The sequence below is a fragment of the Callithrix jacchus genome, chromosome 15 (assembly GCF_049354715.1).
Source record: "Callithrix jacchus isolate 240 chromosome 15, calJac240_pri, whole genome shotgun sequence".
Taxonomy (NCBI): Eukaryota; Metazoa; Chordata; class Mammalia; order Primates; family Cebidae; genus Callithrix; species Callithrix jacchus.
In genome coordinates, this window is record NC_133516.1 from 48,140,285 (window position 1) to 48,157,445 (window position 17,161).

Sequence of the window (17,161 nt, forward strand, 5' to 3'; positions counted from 1 at the left end):
TTATTAACATATTATAATTTAGATACCGTTTACATATCTGGAAACAACATCTCTTTTAAGAGTCTTATTTAAAGTAGTTATTAACTTTAATTTATGTGTTTATATATAACTCTGGTATATATTATGCTGTATCTAAACTCTTGGGCTTTCTAGGGCAAAAGTCATTGTATGAGAGTAAGGAAAGTTCTTTTCCTTTTTTCCCTTCCTCCCCTCCTTTTCCCTTGTTTCCACCAAGTTACTATTTTTTTACTATATTCACCAGCACTTTTAAGGAATGTTGATTGATATTGTAAACAGTAGACATTCCTATCTAGTTTCAATTTTTAATTCATTTTACTGCTGTATTTTAGTTTGAGTATTGGTTTGTCACATACTTTCTTTATAAATCGTGACTTTTGTCATTACTTAATACCCTTTAAAAAATCCCATTTAGTCATTTTAACCTTTTAAATCGCATTTCCATGCCTATTCTTTTATTTCCAACATTGCTCTGTTATTTTGTTTTATGTGTTTTTCTTTTAAGCAGAATATAGATAGGTCTTTTAATGGAATCATTTAGTTTCTTCATGTGTTATGTAAATAGCTTTTTTCTTTCTTTCTTTGCTACATATTTTAACTTACGGTTTCTTTTACATGATTTTTGCTGGTTTGATCAATCAAAAAATTATTGTTACTTTGGAAATTCTACTGTATATTTTCATTCCATTAATGGTGACCTTTTCTTTCCCTGTACTCAGAAACATTTGTATGCTGTTATTTAAAAATAAAACATTTGACTTTCCCCACCTACTTGTCTTTGCTGTAATAACTTCTATCTCCTGCTTACAGCCTTCCTCATTAAGGTGATAATTTTGGAATATTTTCACTTTCCTCTTGTTTTGCTTTCCCCAAACCCAGCCAAGAAGCTTTGTTTGTTTGTTTGTTTGTTTGTTTGTTTGTTTGTTTGTTTGTTGAGACAGAGTCTCGCTCTGTTGCCCAGGCTGGAATGCAGTAGCCTGATCTTGGCTAACTGCAGCCTCCACCTCCCAGTCCAAGCAATTCTCCTGCCTCAGCCTCTTGAGTAGCTGGGATTACAGGCATGCACTACCATGCCTGGCTAGTTTTTGTATTTTTGGTAGAGATGAGGGTTTTGCCATGTTGACTGGGCTGTTCTCAAACTCCTGATCTCAGGTGATCCACCTTCCTTGACTTCCCAAGTGCTGGGATTACAGGCATGAACCACTGTGCCTGGCCTTCAGCCAAGTTTAGTAAGCTTCTGCTCCTGCTGTATTTAGCCCTTCTTCCAATGCTTTGATATTCCTGAGACACTTTGGTATTTTCAGTTCAATACTTAGCAGAAATTACCTTGCTGTACACCTGTTTTGTTTCAAGCATTCTTCTTTAGAATTTATTATGTTTCTATACAATTAATATTACTCATTTAGATTGAATGTATACTACTGTATTTCATAAAACTAAAACACTTGTTTAACAAATGGTGTTGGGAAAACTGGCTAGCCATGTGCAGAAAGCAGAAACTGGACCCCTTCCTGACACCTTACACTAAAATTAACTCCAGATGGATTAAAGACTTAAACATAAGACCTGGCACCATAAAAACCCTAGAAGGAAATCTAGGCAAAACTATCCAGGACATAGGAGTAGGCAAGGACTTCATGAACAAAACACCAAGAGCATTGGCAACAAAAGCCAAAATAGACAAATGGGACCTAATGAAACTCCACAGCTTCTGCACGGCAAAAGAAACAGTCACTAGAGTGGATCGGCAACCAACAGAATGGGAAAAAATTTTCGCAGTCTACCCATCTGACAAAGGGCTGATATCCAGAATTTACAAACAACTCAAGCAGATATACAGGAAAAAAACAAACAAGCCCATTCAAAAGTGGGCAAAGGATATGAACAGATACTTTACGAAAGAAGACATACATGAGGCCAACAATCATATGAAAAAATGCTCATCATCACTGGTCATCAGAGAGATGCAAATCAAAACCACATTGAGATACCATCTCACACCAGTTAGAATGGCGATCATTAAAAAATCTGGAGACAACAGATGCTGGAGAGGATGTGGAGAAAAAGGAACACTTTTACACTGTTGGTGGGAGTGTAAATTAGTTCAACCATTGTGGAATACAGTGTGGCGATTCCTCAAGGCCTTAGAAATAGAAATTCCATTTGACCCAGCAATCCCATTACTGGGTATATATCCAAAAGACTATAAATCGTTCTACTATAAGGACACATGTACACGAATGTTCATTGCAGCACTGTTTACAATAGCAAAGACCTGGAATCAACCCAAATGCCCATTGATAATAGACTGGATTGGAAAAATGTGGCACATATACACCATGGAATATTATGCAGCAATCAGAAATGATGAGTTCGTGTCGTTTGTAGGGACATGGATGAATCTGGAAAACATCATCCTCAGCAAACTGACACAAGAACAGAAAATGAAACACCGCATATTCTCAATCATAGGCGGGTGATGAAAAATGAGAACACATGGACACAGAAAGGGGAGTACTAAACACTGGGGTCTATTGGGGGGAAAAGGGGAGGGCCAGTGGGAGGGGGAGGTGGGGAGGGATAGCCTGGGGAGAAATGCCAAATGTGGGTGAAGGGGAGAAGAAAAGCAAAGCACACTGCCATGTGTGTACCTACGCAACTGTCTTGCATGCTCTGCTCATGTACCCCAAAACCTATAATCCAATAAAAAATTAAAAAAAAAAAAAAACTAAAACACTTTTTTTTTTTTTGCATTTTAACACCTCTGAAATTGAGATATGCCTTTTAATTGATGGTTTTCTAGAATTATACATAAAATTATCATTTGGCAGGACTTGAATTTTCTTTTCTTCTTTTTGGTTTTTGATACTGCATCTCACTGTGTTTCCTAGGCTGGTCTTGAACTCCTGAGCTCAAGCCATCCACCTGCCTTGGCCTCCCAAAGTGCTAGGATTACAGGCATGAGCCACTGTGCCCAGCCACTGCTTGAACTTTCTTATCTATCTAGTGGAATAGATCCAGATACATGAAACTGTGTATCTATAGAGAAAGCAGGTGCTGGCATAGTCAGGGTTTCTTTCTTTTCTTTTTTTTTTTTTTTTTTTGAGACCGAGTTTTGCTGTTGTCACCCAGGCTGGAGTGCAATGGCGCGATCTCGGCTCACCGCAACTTCCGCCTCCTGAGTAGCTAAGATTATAGGCATGCACCACTATGCCCAGCTAATTTTTTGTATTTTTAGTAGAGACGGGGTTTCACCATGTTGACCAGGATGGTCTCAATCTCTTGACCTCGTAATCCACCTGCCTCGGCCTCCCAAAGTGCTGGGATTACAGGCCTGAGCCACCATGCCCGGCCGAGGGTTTATTTCTACTGCTCTTGTCTCTCCTGTCCTTCCCCAGAGGTCTCTGTTCTGATTCATTTGTTCTTTAATCAGAGATCTTTCTCAGGTATTTTTCTATATGACATATGTGGGTGGTATATTTTCTGAGTATCCATACCCACACATATTTTTTTCATGACAAGTGACAGATATTGTGTTTGGGGATTGCTTTTTTCTCTCAGTTGTTTGTTAATGCCATGACTATGGCTTCCCTTGTTGCGGCTGAGAAGTCTGATGCCTCTGGTTTTTTTGCTAAGTACTGTGTTCTGTCTACCTGTAAGCTTTTAAAAATTTTTTCTTACAGAGTTCAGGAATTTAGTAGGATATGTCAAGATCTATATGTAGAGTAACATGAGTTCTTTTAATCTGCAGACTAAGATCTTTATTTTGCCCAAGCAAATTTTCTTCTACTTTATTACTGCCTCTCTGTTCATCCTTCTTCAGCTGGTACTGCTGTTCATCTTATTAGATCTGTCCTCCAAGTCTCTTATCTTTTCTGTCATCATTTCTGTTTTGTTGCTTTGAGCTCTTTTTTCCATTTGACCTTCCAGACCACAAATTTGGATCTTTGTCATGAGCCATTGTTTTCTTCATTTAATCTACTGTATAGTTTTCTTCGGAAACCATGTTTTTAGATGTGGGAAAGCTTCTCTCTACTGTAGTTAAATTTCCCCAGAATTCCTTAATTTTTCTTACTCTTAGTGGCCTTTTGCTCTCCAAGCAGCAGTATTTGGTTTTGGGTTTATTCCCTTCATCTTGACCCCTGCCATTCTGGATGCTCAGCCTCTTAATGTGTTGTCATGTTTCTTGGTCAGCTCATTAGGGCCCAGGTCTGATTTTGGCTTCTAATGATTCAAGGAGATGTAGATGTGCTGCCTTCCCTGTTCCCCACCCAAGGGTTATGAGTTCTCTATGGGCCAGGCTTTTCTTAGAACCATTCATTTATCGTTCTTGTTCTAGGGTTCCAAGAGGCTTGTCTCCAGATATTTGCCCAGGTCCTAAAAAATAAAAAAAGCACACACTCCAGTTCTGTCCTTTGTAATTACAAAGAGTGCAAGCCTTCACTTCCATTTAGCTGTCTGCAGGTCCCAGGGCTATGGTGTGTTGCAGCAGACAGATTGAAAATGGTAATGGAGACAGAGAGGTGAGTTTGTGTCTGTTTCTGGACTCTTTTGGAGCCTGGATTTTTTGTGTTTTCTTTCCCCTAATAGTTGGGGATTTTTTGTCTGGACTTTCCAACAGTAGGAAAAAAAGCATTTGACATGGAAACGAGAAGACCTGTAAGAGTGATATGTCATTGTTCTCAACTCTTTGCTTCTTTCTCTCTGAGAAATCACACTGTCTATTGCAGTGTGATTTGATTTGTTGTGTCTCCTTGTCCCATAGTCAGGCTTGATGTTACGACTTGGCCAATGGAGTAAAAGTGAAAGCTATATTTTATCAGCCCTGAACAGAAGCTTTTTTTGTTTCTTTTGTTTTGAGACGAAGTCTTGCTCTGTTGCTCAGGCTGGAGTGCAGTGGCATGATCTTGGCTCATTGCAACCTTCACCTCCCGGGTTCCAGTGATTCTCGTGCCTCAGCCTCCCAAGTAGTTGAGACTACAGATGTGTGCCACCATGACTAGCTTTTTTTGTGTGTTTTTAGTAGAGATGAGATTTTTGCCATGTTAGCCAGGCTGATCTTGAACTCCTGGCCTTAACTAATTCACTGGCCTCAGCCTCCCAAACTGCTGGGATTACAGGTGTGAATCACTGTGCCTGGTCCTAAGCAGGAAGCTTTAAGAGGTGTAGCAAGTTTCTGTCAGCCCTCTAGCTTCTGCCTTTGTCTTAAGAGCAGCATGTCCCAAATATGATCTGTTCTTCATTCGATTCTGGGTAAGACCCTCAGGACAAAAACCACAGCTTTGAGGGCAGCCATAGCCAACCCATAGCTAACATGTAGTATGACTGGGAAATACACGTTACATATGCCACTGAGATTTGAGGGTTGTGTTGTTAATGAAGCAAAGCTAACAGATAAAATCTAGTTTAATTTCTTGTTTCTCCTTCTATTTAGCTGATACTTATTTTTCCTACCAACTTTAAAAATCTGTACCTGAGCCTACGTTCTATTTTCTGTCTCTCCTGAATTATCTCTTAATTGGCTAATGTAAATGAACTGTTGTAATTAGGATCAAACATTGATTGTGGTGTTAGAGTGTTTATAAGTTATACAGTGGGTTCCAACCTGTATAACAACTGGGGGAAAAAAACAGTAAATTGGGGGCATTGTCTTGTGGCTGTTAGTTGCCCATTTATCGAATGCCCAAAATTCTACTCCAAAATATGGTTATGGAAGCATGGCTTTTCTCTAAATGAATAAAGCAGATTATTTGTAGATCTCAACATCTGGATGGTAGTGCTGTTTTCTATTGTCATGAAAAAGAATTAATTGGGAAAGCATTTATGGAGTGACCTTCTAGAGCTGGAAATTCCTGCGATGTGTATATGTGCATATTTATCTGGCTTGTTGGTTCAACTGATGAACAAATATAAAGAATGGGATTTATTTTTGTGTTTTATCTTTTTGTCTATAATTGATACTCACTCTCCTTTTGTCTTACTATTCTGTGCTCAAAACACTGTTCTAGCAAAGTTTGTAACTTAGTAGATGAGTAGAAACAGTAGTAGTATTCCTTGGACCATGAACCAGAAGACTGGGTTCTCCCCTAACTCTTTCAGTCATAACCCCTCCCTTTTCTTCCTTCCTTTGCCTTTCCTCCATTCATCGATGCAATAAATATGTATTGATATAATGAATATGTACTGTTTTTTTTTTTTTTTTTTTGAGACAGAGTTTCACTCTTGTTATCCAGGCTGGAGTGCAATGGCGCGATCTTGGCTCACGGCAACCTCCGCCTCCTGGGTTCAGGCAATTCTCCTGCCTCAGCCTCCCGAGTAGCTGGGATTACAGGCACGCGCCACCATGCCCAGCTAATTTTTGTATTTTTAGTAGAGACGGGGTTTCACCATGTTGACCAGGATGGTCTCGATCTCTTGACCTTGTGATCCACCCACCTCGGCCTCCCAAAGTGCTGGGATTACAGGCGTGAACCACCGCGCCCGGCAAATATGTACTGTTATGTGAGATGCTGGATGTGATGAGAAGTAAGCCAGACACCTCCCCTGCTTGCATTATCAAGCTTACTGTCTTCTCTTCTGCTCCTCAGCCCCTTCTGTCTTCTGACCATACTGCAATATAAATTGGCCCATGCTGCATTACTACTAAGCCTCCTGGTTGCCTTCTTTTGTTAACAGGGCTGCTTTAAAGGTGCTTTTAATACTGAATTGTTTTGGGAAAGTTGGGGGTGGTGCAGAGGGAGGGAGGAAGGAAAGAGGGTAGACGAGTAGGCAGATGGGAAAGGAGGAAGCTAGGGAGCTGTTCACACAGGGCCTAACCACCCAACAAGCCTCTTTTTATTAATATTTTTCATAATTCTTTTCTAATTGTAATTTTGCATAAATGCACAGGGGATGTATCTATACACATCATTTGATTTAAAGATTAGATAAGAACTTTTCTTCCCGGCTAGGTTTTAAAATTTTATTTTTTAGAATTTAGGAAACTATCAATTAAAACATCTTTGTTACCAGAAAAGTTGCTCAGAAATAGGGAAAGCCTGGATAAATTAAATAGGCATATGCCTTTGTGAACAAGGGCGTTTGATAGAATAGTAAGTAAAATAAAACCTGCCTTTCATTGTAGTATTTCTTGAGGCATTGGTCACTCATTTTTCCTTTCCCGTCTTTGTTGTTGGCTCAGGAAAGAGATGCTAAAATGTGCTGCTGAAAGGGAAGGGAAGAGTTGGGGGTGGGAAAGACAACAGAACTTATGCAATGATGTCATTCTCAGCTGCAGGAAAAAAACCTTAAGGCACCCTGATTATATTTGATAAAAGAGTAAAGTTGCATGCAAATTCTAACTGAAAACAGCTGTTTCCTGACCTTTTGTGAGTTCTAACATTTTGATGGGAATTCTGGTTTTGAAATTTCTGAGTCTTAAGTACCTTCCTCAGCTACTGCCTAGCTGTTTTCTTGAAGGACTTAAGTCAGTACTGCTTAACATACTGGAAATGACTGTGAAGAACCAAAAATGAACTTTTTTGTTTGCTTCTTAAGACACAAGGAGTTTTCAGGTTTCATGAACAAGAATCATCCTGATTGCTGAGTGACAATTTTAAAAATTCTGGTGTAATTCAGTTCATTCCAGGAAGCTAATGAAAATAAATGGAACATATGTATGTGTGTGTGTATATTTGATTAGACAGTAATTGATTTTTAAAAACTTTTCAATTTTTCCTGATTTTATTTAGAACCTCAACTAGCAAAAATCGTTCCTTTTTTAAAACTTTATTTTTAGATGAGATACAACTTATATCTACTTGCGACGTCATTTTTTATATTTTGCTAAATCAGACATGTGTAGAAAAACCTTGTTACCATAATTGCACTGCATCAGTAATGCTTGCAGACTCCTGGAACTAGGATGAAATGTAAAAGAAAATATTGAACATTAGCTAGGGGTCATTTTATACTGAATCTTACATTACAATCACTCACTTCAACTGTGAAAGCCAGTGTGATTTTGTGATTTTCATTTTGATTGATTTGTTAAACTTGATACCTAAAAGCAGATTTCTGTGTATTCTGATATACCCAGATATTGACACTGGGCATTTTCTGAAGAAGATTGTACTGTGGAAGTGTTAATGCTGGGTCTTAGCCTACCATGTTAGTGTTAGGTTTGTTGAGGAATATTTAGTCTATATGATATAGCTAGAATTTCCAACACATTAGATATGATTGAATAAAGAAAAATTGTTTTATGAGGAAGAAAAATAGAAATAAGCCATCAATGAGGGACAGTTAAATATTATGAAATTCTGTGCCTTAGAAAGAATGACAGATCTGTTAATGTGTTAATCAACATGGAAATATCTCTAAGATACTGTTTAGGGGAAGAAAATTTTGGAACACATACTAATGTTTAAAACTAGACAAATCCTCAGAAATTAAAACTGAAAACTAAATGTGTTGAGATAAATCAGAAGACTTATTTCAAGTTGTTAATGACAGTTAACTTTGGTCTAACTTATGTATATTAATTTTAATAACACAAATGTCATGTTTTACACATATACTTTTTTATTATGGAAAATTTCAGATGTACACAGAGTAAACAATTTATAATATAGTGAACCATGAAGTACCCATCACCAACCTGCAAAAGCTGTCAATATTCTGTTGTTTTTATTTCGTTTATGTCTACATTCATTCTTTACCTTAACTACTATTATATTTTTTTACAATACATTTTTAGGTAAAATTCTTATACATCTAAATGCACAAATTATATATGTACACTTTTGACAAACGTGTAGTCATGTAATCCATATCCTTATGATACTGAGTATTTCCCTAGTCCCAGAAAGTTCTCTCATCTCCAGTCCCATTCTGCCTACCAGTTTATTTTTTGCCTTTTCTGGAATTTTATGTGAATAGAATCATATAGTCTGCGCTCTTTTTGTTTCCCACCACGTTTGCTCATTATAATCTATGCAGGGGTTGTAAATGTTCCAGCAATGTATCACCAATTGTTTTCATTGTATGACTAATATTCCTTTATATGAATACACCACAGTTTGTTAGGCCTTCTCCTATTGATGGACATTAGTTGTTATGATTAAAGTTGTTATGATATTCATGTATAAATCATTTTGTGGACATATATTGTTGTTGCTCTTGAATCAATAACTAGGAGTAAAATTTCTAGTTCAAATTTATAAAGAAAAATTGCAACCACTTTTTGAAGTTTTAAGTTCCTGCCAGCAAAGTATGAATGTTGTGTTTGCTCCACATCCTCTCTGTTGTTTGATTTTGTCAGTCTTTTGATTTTAGCCATTTTAGTGGATGATGGCTACCTCATTGAGGTTTTTAAAAAAGTATTTTAAAAACTGTGCCAAATTGCCACTACCGTAATCATAAAAGTTGCCATTTTAAACATGTAAAATGTAAGATTCAGTAGGATTAATTATGTTCGCAGTGTTGTGTAAGAGTCACCACTATCTATTTCTAAAACCAGTTTATCACTTCAGACAGAAACGTTGTCCTCATTAAGTACAGAGCTTCCTGCTGTCCCCTTCCCCCAGCCAAACTACAACTTTGAATGCAGTTCCCTCACAAACTAAAACTTCTAATGTAGCTTCTATCTCTATGGATTTGCCTATTCTAGATATTTCATGTGAATATAATCATACATTATTTGTCCTTTTGTGTCTGGTTTATTTTACCTGCCATGGTGTTTTTCGAGTTAATCCATAACATGGCATGTATCAGATCTTTATTCCTTTTTATGGCTGAATAATACTCCATCCCATTGTATGTATATACTTTATTTTATTCATTTATGTGTGGGTGTACTTAGATTGTTCAGCTATTGTGATTTATGCATAGAAGTCTGTTTAAGTCTGTTTTCAGTTATTTTGGCTGTATACCCAGGAGCAAAATTGCTGGGTCATAATGTCATTCTGTGTTTAACTTTTTAAGGAACCATCAGATTGTTTTATCAATGGATTTTATTCATCATGACCCTCATGACTAATGATATTGAATCAGGTGCTTATGTTAGTGACCTTCCTTTGTGAAGTGCTTGTTAAAGTCTTTCGCACATTTTAAATATCAGGTTTTCTTTTTATTGTTGAAGTTTGAAAGTTCTTTATATATTCTGAATGCAAGTCCTTTGTTAAATACACATCTTGCAAATATTTCACTCTGTGGCTTGCCTTTTTATTAGGTATATACCTAGAGATGGAATTGCTGGATTTTATGGTAATTCTACTTCAAATTTTTTGAGGAAGAGTCATACAGTTTTTAAGTGACTGCAGTCTTGCATATCTTGTTCACTGTTAGTGAACAAGGGTACCATTTTTTTAACATCCTTGCCAGCACTTGCTCTTTTCTGTTTTTGTTGGTAGTAGCCTTCCTTGTTCATGATCTTAAGGGGACAGCATTTAGTCTGTCGCCGTTAAGAATGATATTAGCCATACACTGTTGGAGATGTTTTATCAGATTGAGGAAGTTCCCTTTTATTGTTATTTTGATGAACATTTTTATCATAAGTTGGTGTCAAATATTTAAATAGTTTTTTAAAACAGTGAAACTTGTTTTGAGGGCTTCAGAAGTGTAGTAAATTACAGACTAATTTAACATTGCCATAATCTTCATTACAAAATAGTGTTATATAACTGGTACTCTAACATGTAAATTGATGTATTAGGAGCCACTTCCGTCTAGACAAAATTACTATGATGATTCTGTACAATGTAGGAAAAGAAGGTCTAATCATCACCTTCAGTGATAACATTTATGACTAATGTACTGAGTTGTGTTTGGAGATACTCCTTATACCCCTGCCCTTGAAATCTGAAAGATTTACTTAAGAACCAAACTGCTCATACTCTTCTTTTCTCTATTAAGTTCTGTTAACTCACATGTCCATTTTTTGTTTTCTTTGGAAAAATGCTTTAGAAATGTTAGCATGTCCTTATTAAGCTAAAGAGTAATTCACTTTCCATTTTCCTCCTTTTAGGTTAATTTCTTTTATTGGGTATATGTTCTTTTCCTTATATACAGTGTAAATAAATGAACTGTAGTTAAATTTAAAAAATCAGAGTGTATTTACTATTGGAATTCTTTCCTGCTATGTTCATTCCTAGCAGACTGGCTTCGAATGATTTTCACTTTCGTTTTTTTTTTTAGGAATAATTATCATTTTGGGACAAGGAGGCTTTAGGTCTTTAACTTCATTTGTCCTTGGTTACTTCCGGGGTTGAATTGGAAAAGGTTCAGAGTAGAACGGCTTTGTTATCAGTGGGACAGTAGAATGGAAAACCCTAAATTAAGCACTGGAATTTGGAAAGTGTCATGCAAGAAAAAGGAGACGTTTCTGTGAATCACTTGTAGGTTTCTTGAAAATTGTAATGGGCTAGTCCTTGGATCCACTCTGCTATACATGGCAAGCCTACCAATTCCATGGTGTTCTTCAGCTAGAGTTCTTGCACACAGTTTCTGTGATTTCTTTTAAATCTGTTGCTAGAGAGATTTTGGTTATTTCTGCCAATTATGAAAGCTTTTACAGCTTTTTAAATGGACTTTCTTGTTCCTTAGGTTTCCTAGATCACACATGATGGCACTGTGTTCATTGCAGCTTACAGTCAAGTCTTATTTTTAAAAAATATATTGCTATTGTAATTGTTTTATTGAAAAATAGAATGGGCTAAATGATAACTTAGAAATCATATCTTCATATTTTTTCACTTGTATTATAAATGACTTTGCTACTTATTAAAGGACCATTAGGTTACATTTATTTTAAGATCACAGGATTAGAAGCATTGATTGGCTTCAAAGATAATTCTAGTCCTACACTTTGTGAAAGGTAAAGTGTGCTCATAATGTAATTTTGTGATTACATTATTAGTGATACCTAACGTGCCCTTCCTGTTTACCACACCCAGATTTCATTTTATCTTATCCCTGTTTCACCTAGAATCCTCGCATGCACTCTTGTATAGAATTATTGCTCTGTTTATTAATAAATGGAACCCATGTTGAATTTTAGCAGGTTTTCCCTCCTCCGTCTGTGTCTTTGATGGTAGCTGGGTTTACTGCTGCTCGCTTATTAGTGCTCTCGGTCTTAACAACCTTATTCAAACAAAACGTCTTAAATGGAGTCAATTACATGGGTCGCAACAGTGAGCCATTTTCTAACTTTTGGGGCAATAAAATGGGTATGTTGTGTTTTGGAATATAAGACCTCTGAGTGCAGCTATTCATTTTCTTCATCTATAAAACGTTTTAGAATAACAGCCTACATCTGTTTGGGGTATAAAACTCCACGTTTTGAAGAAACATCACTGTTATGTAACTTCAAGCCAGACTCCGGGAGGGAGCTAGCTTTCTGACGGGCCCACGTTCTGTAGTCGCTGGGAGTAGTGTTTGTTTTAGCTATAGAGCTGTATTTCCTGGCAGCCCATCTTTCACATGTGTGGAACACATTTTCATTATTGTTTCTTCATATTGTAAATGACAACAAGTGTGTGATAGAATTTTGATTTGAAAAATTTTTACACATCAGGAATTTATGAGGGATATTTCACTAATAGAAGTCAGAAGCATATTATTTAAGCATTTATGGCATATTTAATTACTTTAGACTGTCAATCTTCTTTTAGAAAGTAAAGCTGGGATTTACTGTCAGCTCCGTTTTTAAAATAAATACTCAGTGGAATAGTATTGCCATTGCAAATGTGTTATTTTAAAATTATTTCTTTAAACTGAAGGAACAGCTCAATGAATAACTTTCAGTGGAAGAAATGGGCTAAATGTTTAACGATAGAATTCAAAATCTAAAGTATTAAGTACCAAATAAATGCAGATAACATTCAGTGCCATTATAGGTGATTTTAATTGAGAAGTAAATGATGCCAAGGTGGATTATTACAGTAAATTTTAAAGCTTTTTCTTATCTTACAAGTGTGAAATATTTACCTTCTTATTAAAATGTTATGAATTTGTTTTTGAGAGGGGAGAATAAAAGAAGGAAATTAAAGTGATCCATAATCATACTACCTGTTAGTCTTTACTACATATTGTAAACTTTAAAAAATGTAGAAAAGCTTTTCGAACCCTATTCCACTGTTAAGTTTTTGTTTTGACAATTGGAAATACAGTACTCGAGTTTCAGAATGGATAGTGTCAGATGCTTTTATGTTTTTGTGACGATAAAAAACTAAATTTAACTACTCTTATGGAACTTTGATATTCAGGGTGAGCTGGCTGCCTGTATGTGATGGTAACAAACTTCTCTGAGATTGTAGCTTGTCAAATTAGTCCAGGCTGTTGACACTCTTTTTTCTCATTTACATTTCCTTCCTGAATGGTAGACAGATGATTTTCTTTCTGTGGTCACTGTTTGTCAAACTTGGGGCCATCAATTGCTGTAGTTGAGTAGGACAGATGATGCTACTCTTTAAATTTCTAATTAATAAGTATTTTTTAAAAAATACCGTCAATTCAGATGAAGGTAAATACCCATTAATTCCTCCATAATTGGGACATGACTCCCATGCCCACCCACCCACATATAGTGATAGTGATAATGTTCAAAGTCCACATTTACTTTTCTCTTGCAGCTGGGCTGCCTGTGGAATGCCAGTACTGGGCCCGTGGCATGTGTGTGCTGTTGGACATCACTGCCACCAGCACCCGCCCCCTGGGCTATGCCTGGACAATACTTCAGCTGCTGGGTGGAGTCCACTGGTGTGTAGACATTTTTATCTTAGGAAATATGAGATGGGTTTCTAAGTTTGAATTTCAGAAAATTTAATTAGTAACAAATAGATTGTACTGTGGGTGAATTTATACGCAGATAACTTAGGTGTCTCCTGGGGATGTGATAGTTAGACAAGACTCTAGTCAGATTGTCAGGGCTTCTTACCTCCTAGCTGCCTTTAGGCAAGTTACACAGCGTGTTTGAACCTCAGTCTCATCAAGTATAAATCAAGGAAGTAATACTACCTAACTGTCAGTGTGTGCTGTGAGGAATCAGTGAAATGAAACTTACGAAGTGCTTATTAGCGGAGTACCCTGGCACATGAAAAGTGTTGGTGGTTCTAGCCTTTACTGTTAGACAGCTAATTGTAAATACTGAACTCTTAAGTGTGGTGATTCTCTTGACCACTCATGCTTCATTACTACAGATGACTTTCCTCCCTAGCTGTGCCTGGGACTTGATCGGCGCTCAGACCCATGTCCCCCTGTGTTTTGTTAGACCTTCTCCACCTCCCCCAGCATTGACTGACTTGGTGATCCTCCCTTGGGGGGTGCAGGCTTTGCACTCCCACACTGACTGCTCTGTTCCTAGAGTCCTGGTTTTCAGGTTAGAGTCTTGCAAGTGGCTCTGTTTGCTTCCTCTTTCTTCCTTGCCTCTTTTTGCTCTCCATCTACCCTTGCCCTCTCTCCAGCCTCCTCCTCCCTCTGTTCTCCCTCTCCTTTCCTTCTCTGCCCCTGTCTTCTGTCCTCCTCTCTGTACCCCCACTCTCTGTGCCCCCATCCTCTGTCTCCCTGCTTTCTTCCCCTCCTTCCTGCTCCCTTTTTATCCCCTTTTTCCTCTCTCCATTCTCTTTACTTTTCTTCTACTCCTTTGTCTCTCCCCTTCTCTTTTTGCTCCCCCTTTCCTCTCTGTTGTCTCCCCATTCCTCTAACGCTTCTTCGCCCACCCCCCTCCCCTTACCTTCCTTTCTCCTCTGTGTTTCTTTTAAATGCTAACACTTTGACTGCTAAGAGGGACACAGCCTTGGCTCTTAAGCACAAAAATGTCAAGTCCTAAAGTTTTTTTATTATGATGAGAAATACTTATTTTGTCATTTCAGTAGCTGGACTCTCGTGCTTTTCTTTCCATTTCAAAAGGGCTTCACAACATCGTTTTATGTCCCCTGGGCTCAAAAAGTTAGAATATCAACAGGCTCAGTGGCTCACACCTGTAATCCCAGCACTTTCAGAGGCCAGGTCAGGTGGATTGCTTGAGCCTACGAGTTTCAGACGAACCCAGGCAACATGGTGAAACCTCATCTCTTAAAAAAAAAAATTAAAAGTTATCTGATTGTGGTGGCATTTGCCTGTAGTCTCAGCTACTCTGGTAGCTGAGGTGGGAAAATCTTGTGAGTCTGGGAAGTCCAGGGTGGTGATCGTGGCAGTGCACTCCAGCCTGAGTGATAGAGCGAGACTTCATCTCAACCAAAAAAGAAAATCCACAGACTACAGTTTAACTCTTTTTGTATACTATACCTCTGAATTTGTTTGATATTAGCTTTGTTATAAAGTTAAAATGAAATAATAATAATTATAGGCTCATACAGTCATAAGGCAAGCTTGGCTCTTTCTTACCTAATTTATTTGATTTTTTTCTCTCTCTCTTTTCAGATTCCTTTTTCTTTGGTCCAGTTTCCCTTATGGGAGTCCTTAAAAGTAAGTTTCTCAAACTGCACATCAAATTTATCTCTAACTATAATACAGCTAATAGTTAGAGTGTGGAAGAGTAGAACATAATGTTGACTAGACATTTAAGAAGTCAAATCTAGTAGCAGTTGAAGATACATTTTATGTGTGATTTACTTGCCATTTCAGTCTTTTAAACTTGTTCAGGTGGCTGTGCTCTGAGGAAGTAGGCGTAGCACTGACACCCATAGGTATTAAAAAAAATACTTAGCTGTACTGTTTTTCTGTATTGCCATTTTGGAATTTCTGAGCATAACCAGTGCTTCCGTGTGTGTGTCTGTGTGTGTGTGTGTGTGTGTGTGTGTATGTGTGTGTGTGTAGAAGTTAAAGAGTTACAGTGAGGGTAAATGGATGAGGAAAAATGCAAAGCCTTGAATACATGAAGACTGAGAAGGCCCAGTTTCCTCCACACCCCATATAAGGAGCACTTGGACCGGGAGCAGCAGGGTCTCGGGGCTCTGATGGTCCCTTCCATCTTGGCTGCTCACTCCACCCAGGACTAGATGCCCCCAAAGGGAAGGAGTGGAGTATGGTGAATCGTGAGTCAACCTTGGAGAAGGTCAGTGAGCTGTTTAAAAAACCAACACATTTTAACCATTAAGGACATGGACATGGGCAAATATTTCATGACGAAAATATCAAAAGCAATTGCAACTGAAGCAAAAATTGACCAATGGGATCCAATTAAACTAAAGAGCTTCTGCACAGCCAAAGAAACTATCATCAGAACGTTCAGACAACCTATAGAATGGGAGGAAATTTTTGCAACCTATTCGTCTGACAAAGGTCTAATATCCAGAGTCCACAAGGAAATTAAACAGATTTACAAGAAAATAAGCAGTGACATTAAAACATGAGCAAAGGACATCAACAGACACTTCTCAAGAGAAGACTTTCATGCAGCCCGCAAACATGAAAAAAACTCAACATCACTAATTGTTAGAAAAATGCAAATCAAAACCACAGTGGGATACCACCTCATGCTTTAATAATCACAATGGGTGATTATTAAAAAGTCAAGAAACAACACATGCTGATGAGGCTTTGGAGAAAAAGGAACACTTTTAGACTGTTGGTGGGACTGTAAATTAGTTCAACCATTGTGGAAGACAGTGTAGTGATTTCTCAAAGACCTAGAACCAGAAATACCATTTGACCCAGCATCCCCATTATTGGATATATATCCAAAGGAATATAAATCATTGTTATAAAGATACATACATGTGTATGTTCATTACAGCACTAATTACCATAGCAAAGACATTGAATTTACCCAAGTCCCATCAATGATAGATTGGATAAAGAAAATGTGGCATATACACAGCATGGAATACCATATAACCATAAAAAAGGAGTAAGATCATGTCCTTTGCGGGGACATGGATGGAGCTGGAAGCCATTATCCTCAGCAAACTAATGCAGGAACAGAAAAGCAAACACCGCATGTTCTCACTTATAAGTGGGAGCTGAACAATGAGAACATGGACAGAGGGAGAAGAAGAACATACAACCACTAGGGCCTATTGAGGGTTGCATGGAGAAGGAGAGCATCAGGAAAAAGAGCTAATGCTTGCTGGGCTTAATACTTATAGGTTGACAGATGGAGCAAACCACCATGGCACACATTTACCTGTGTAACGAACCTGCATATCCTGCACACATACTCTGG

At 37.7% G+C, this 17,161-nt stretch overlaps 1 protein-coding gene across 7 annotated transcripts in view; it reads left to right on the forward strand.

Annotated features, from left to right (window-relative positions):
* SLC25A26 (solute carrier family 25 member 26) overlaps positions 1 to 17,161 on the forward strand; it is a 175,571-nt gene that overhangs the window by 122,363 nt on the left and 36,047 nt on the right. For 4 of the 7 annotated variants that reach the window (XR_013527422.1, XM_008981984.5, XM_002758529.6 and 1 more), the window contains one exon: positions 15,418 to 15,462. Coding sequence is in view for 6 of the 7 variants with exons in the window: in XM_008981984.5 (XP_008980232.1) it covers positions 15,418 to 15,462 (45 nt within the window). In the remaining variant the exon portion in view is untranslated. Of the gene's footprint in view, positions 1 to 13,628; positions 13,756 to 15,417; positions 15,463 to 17,161 lie in introns of all 7 variants that reach the window. The other 3 variants (XM_078351444.1, XM_008981981.6, XM_078351445.1) reach the window with 1 other exon arrangement.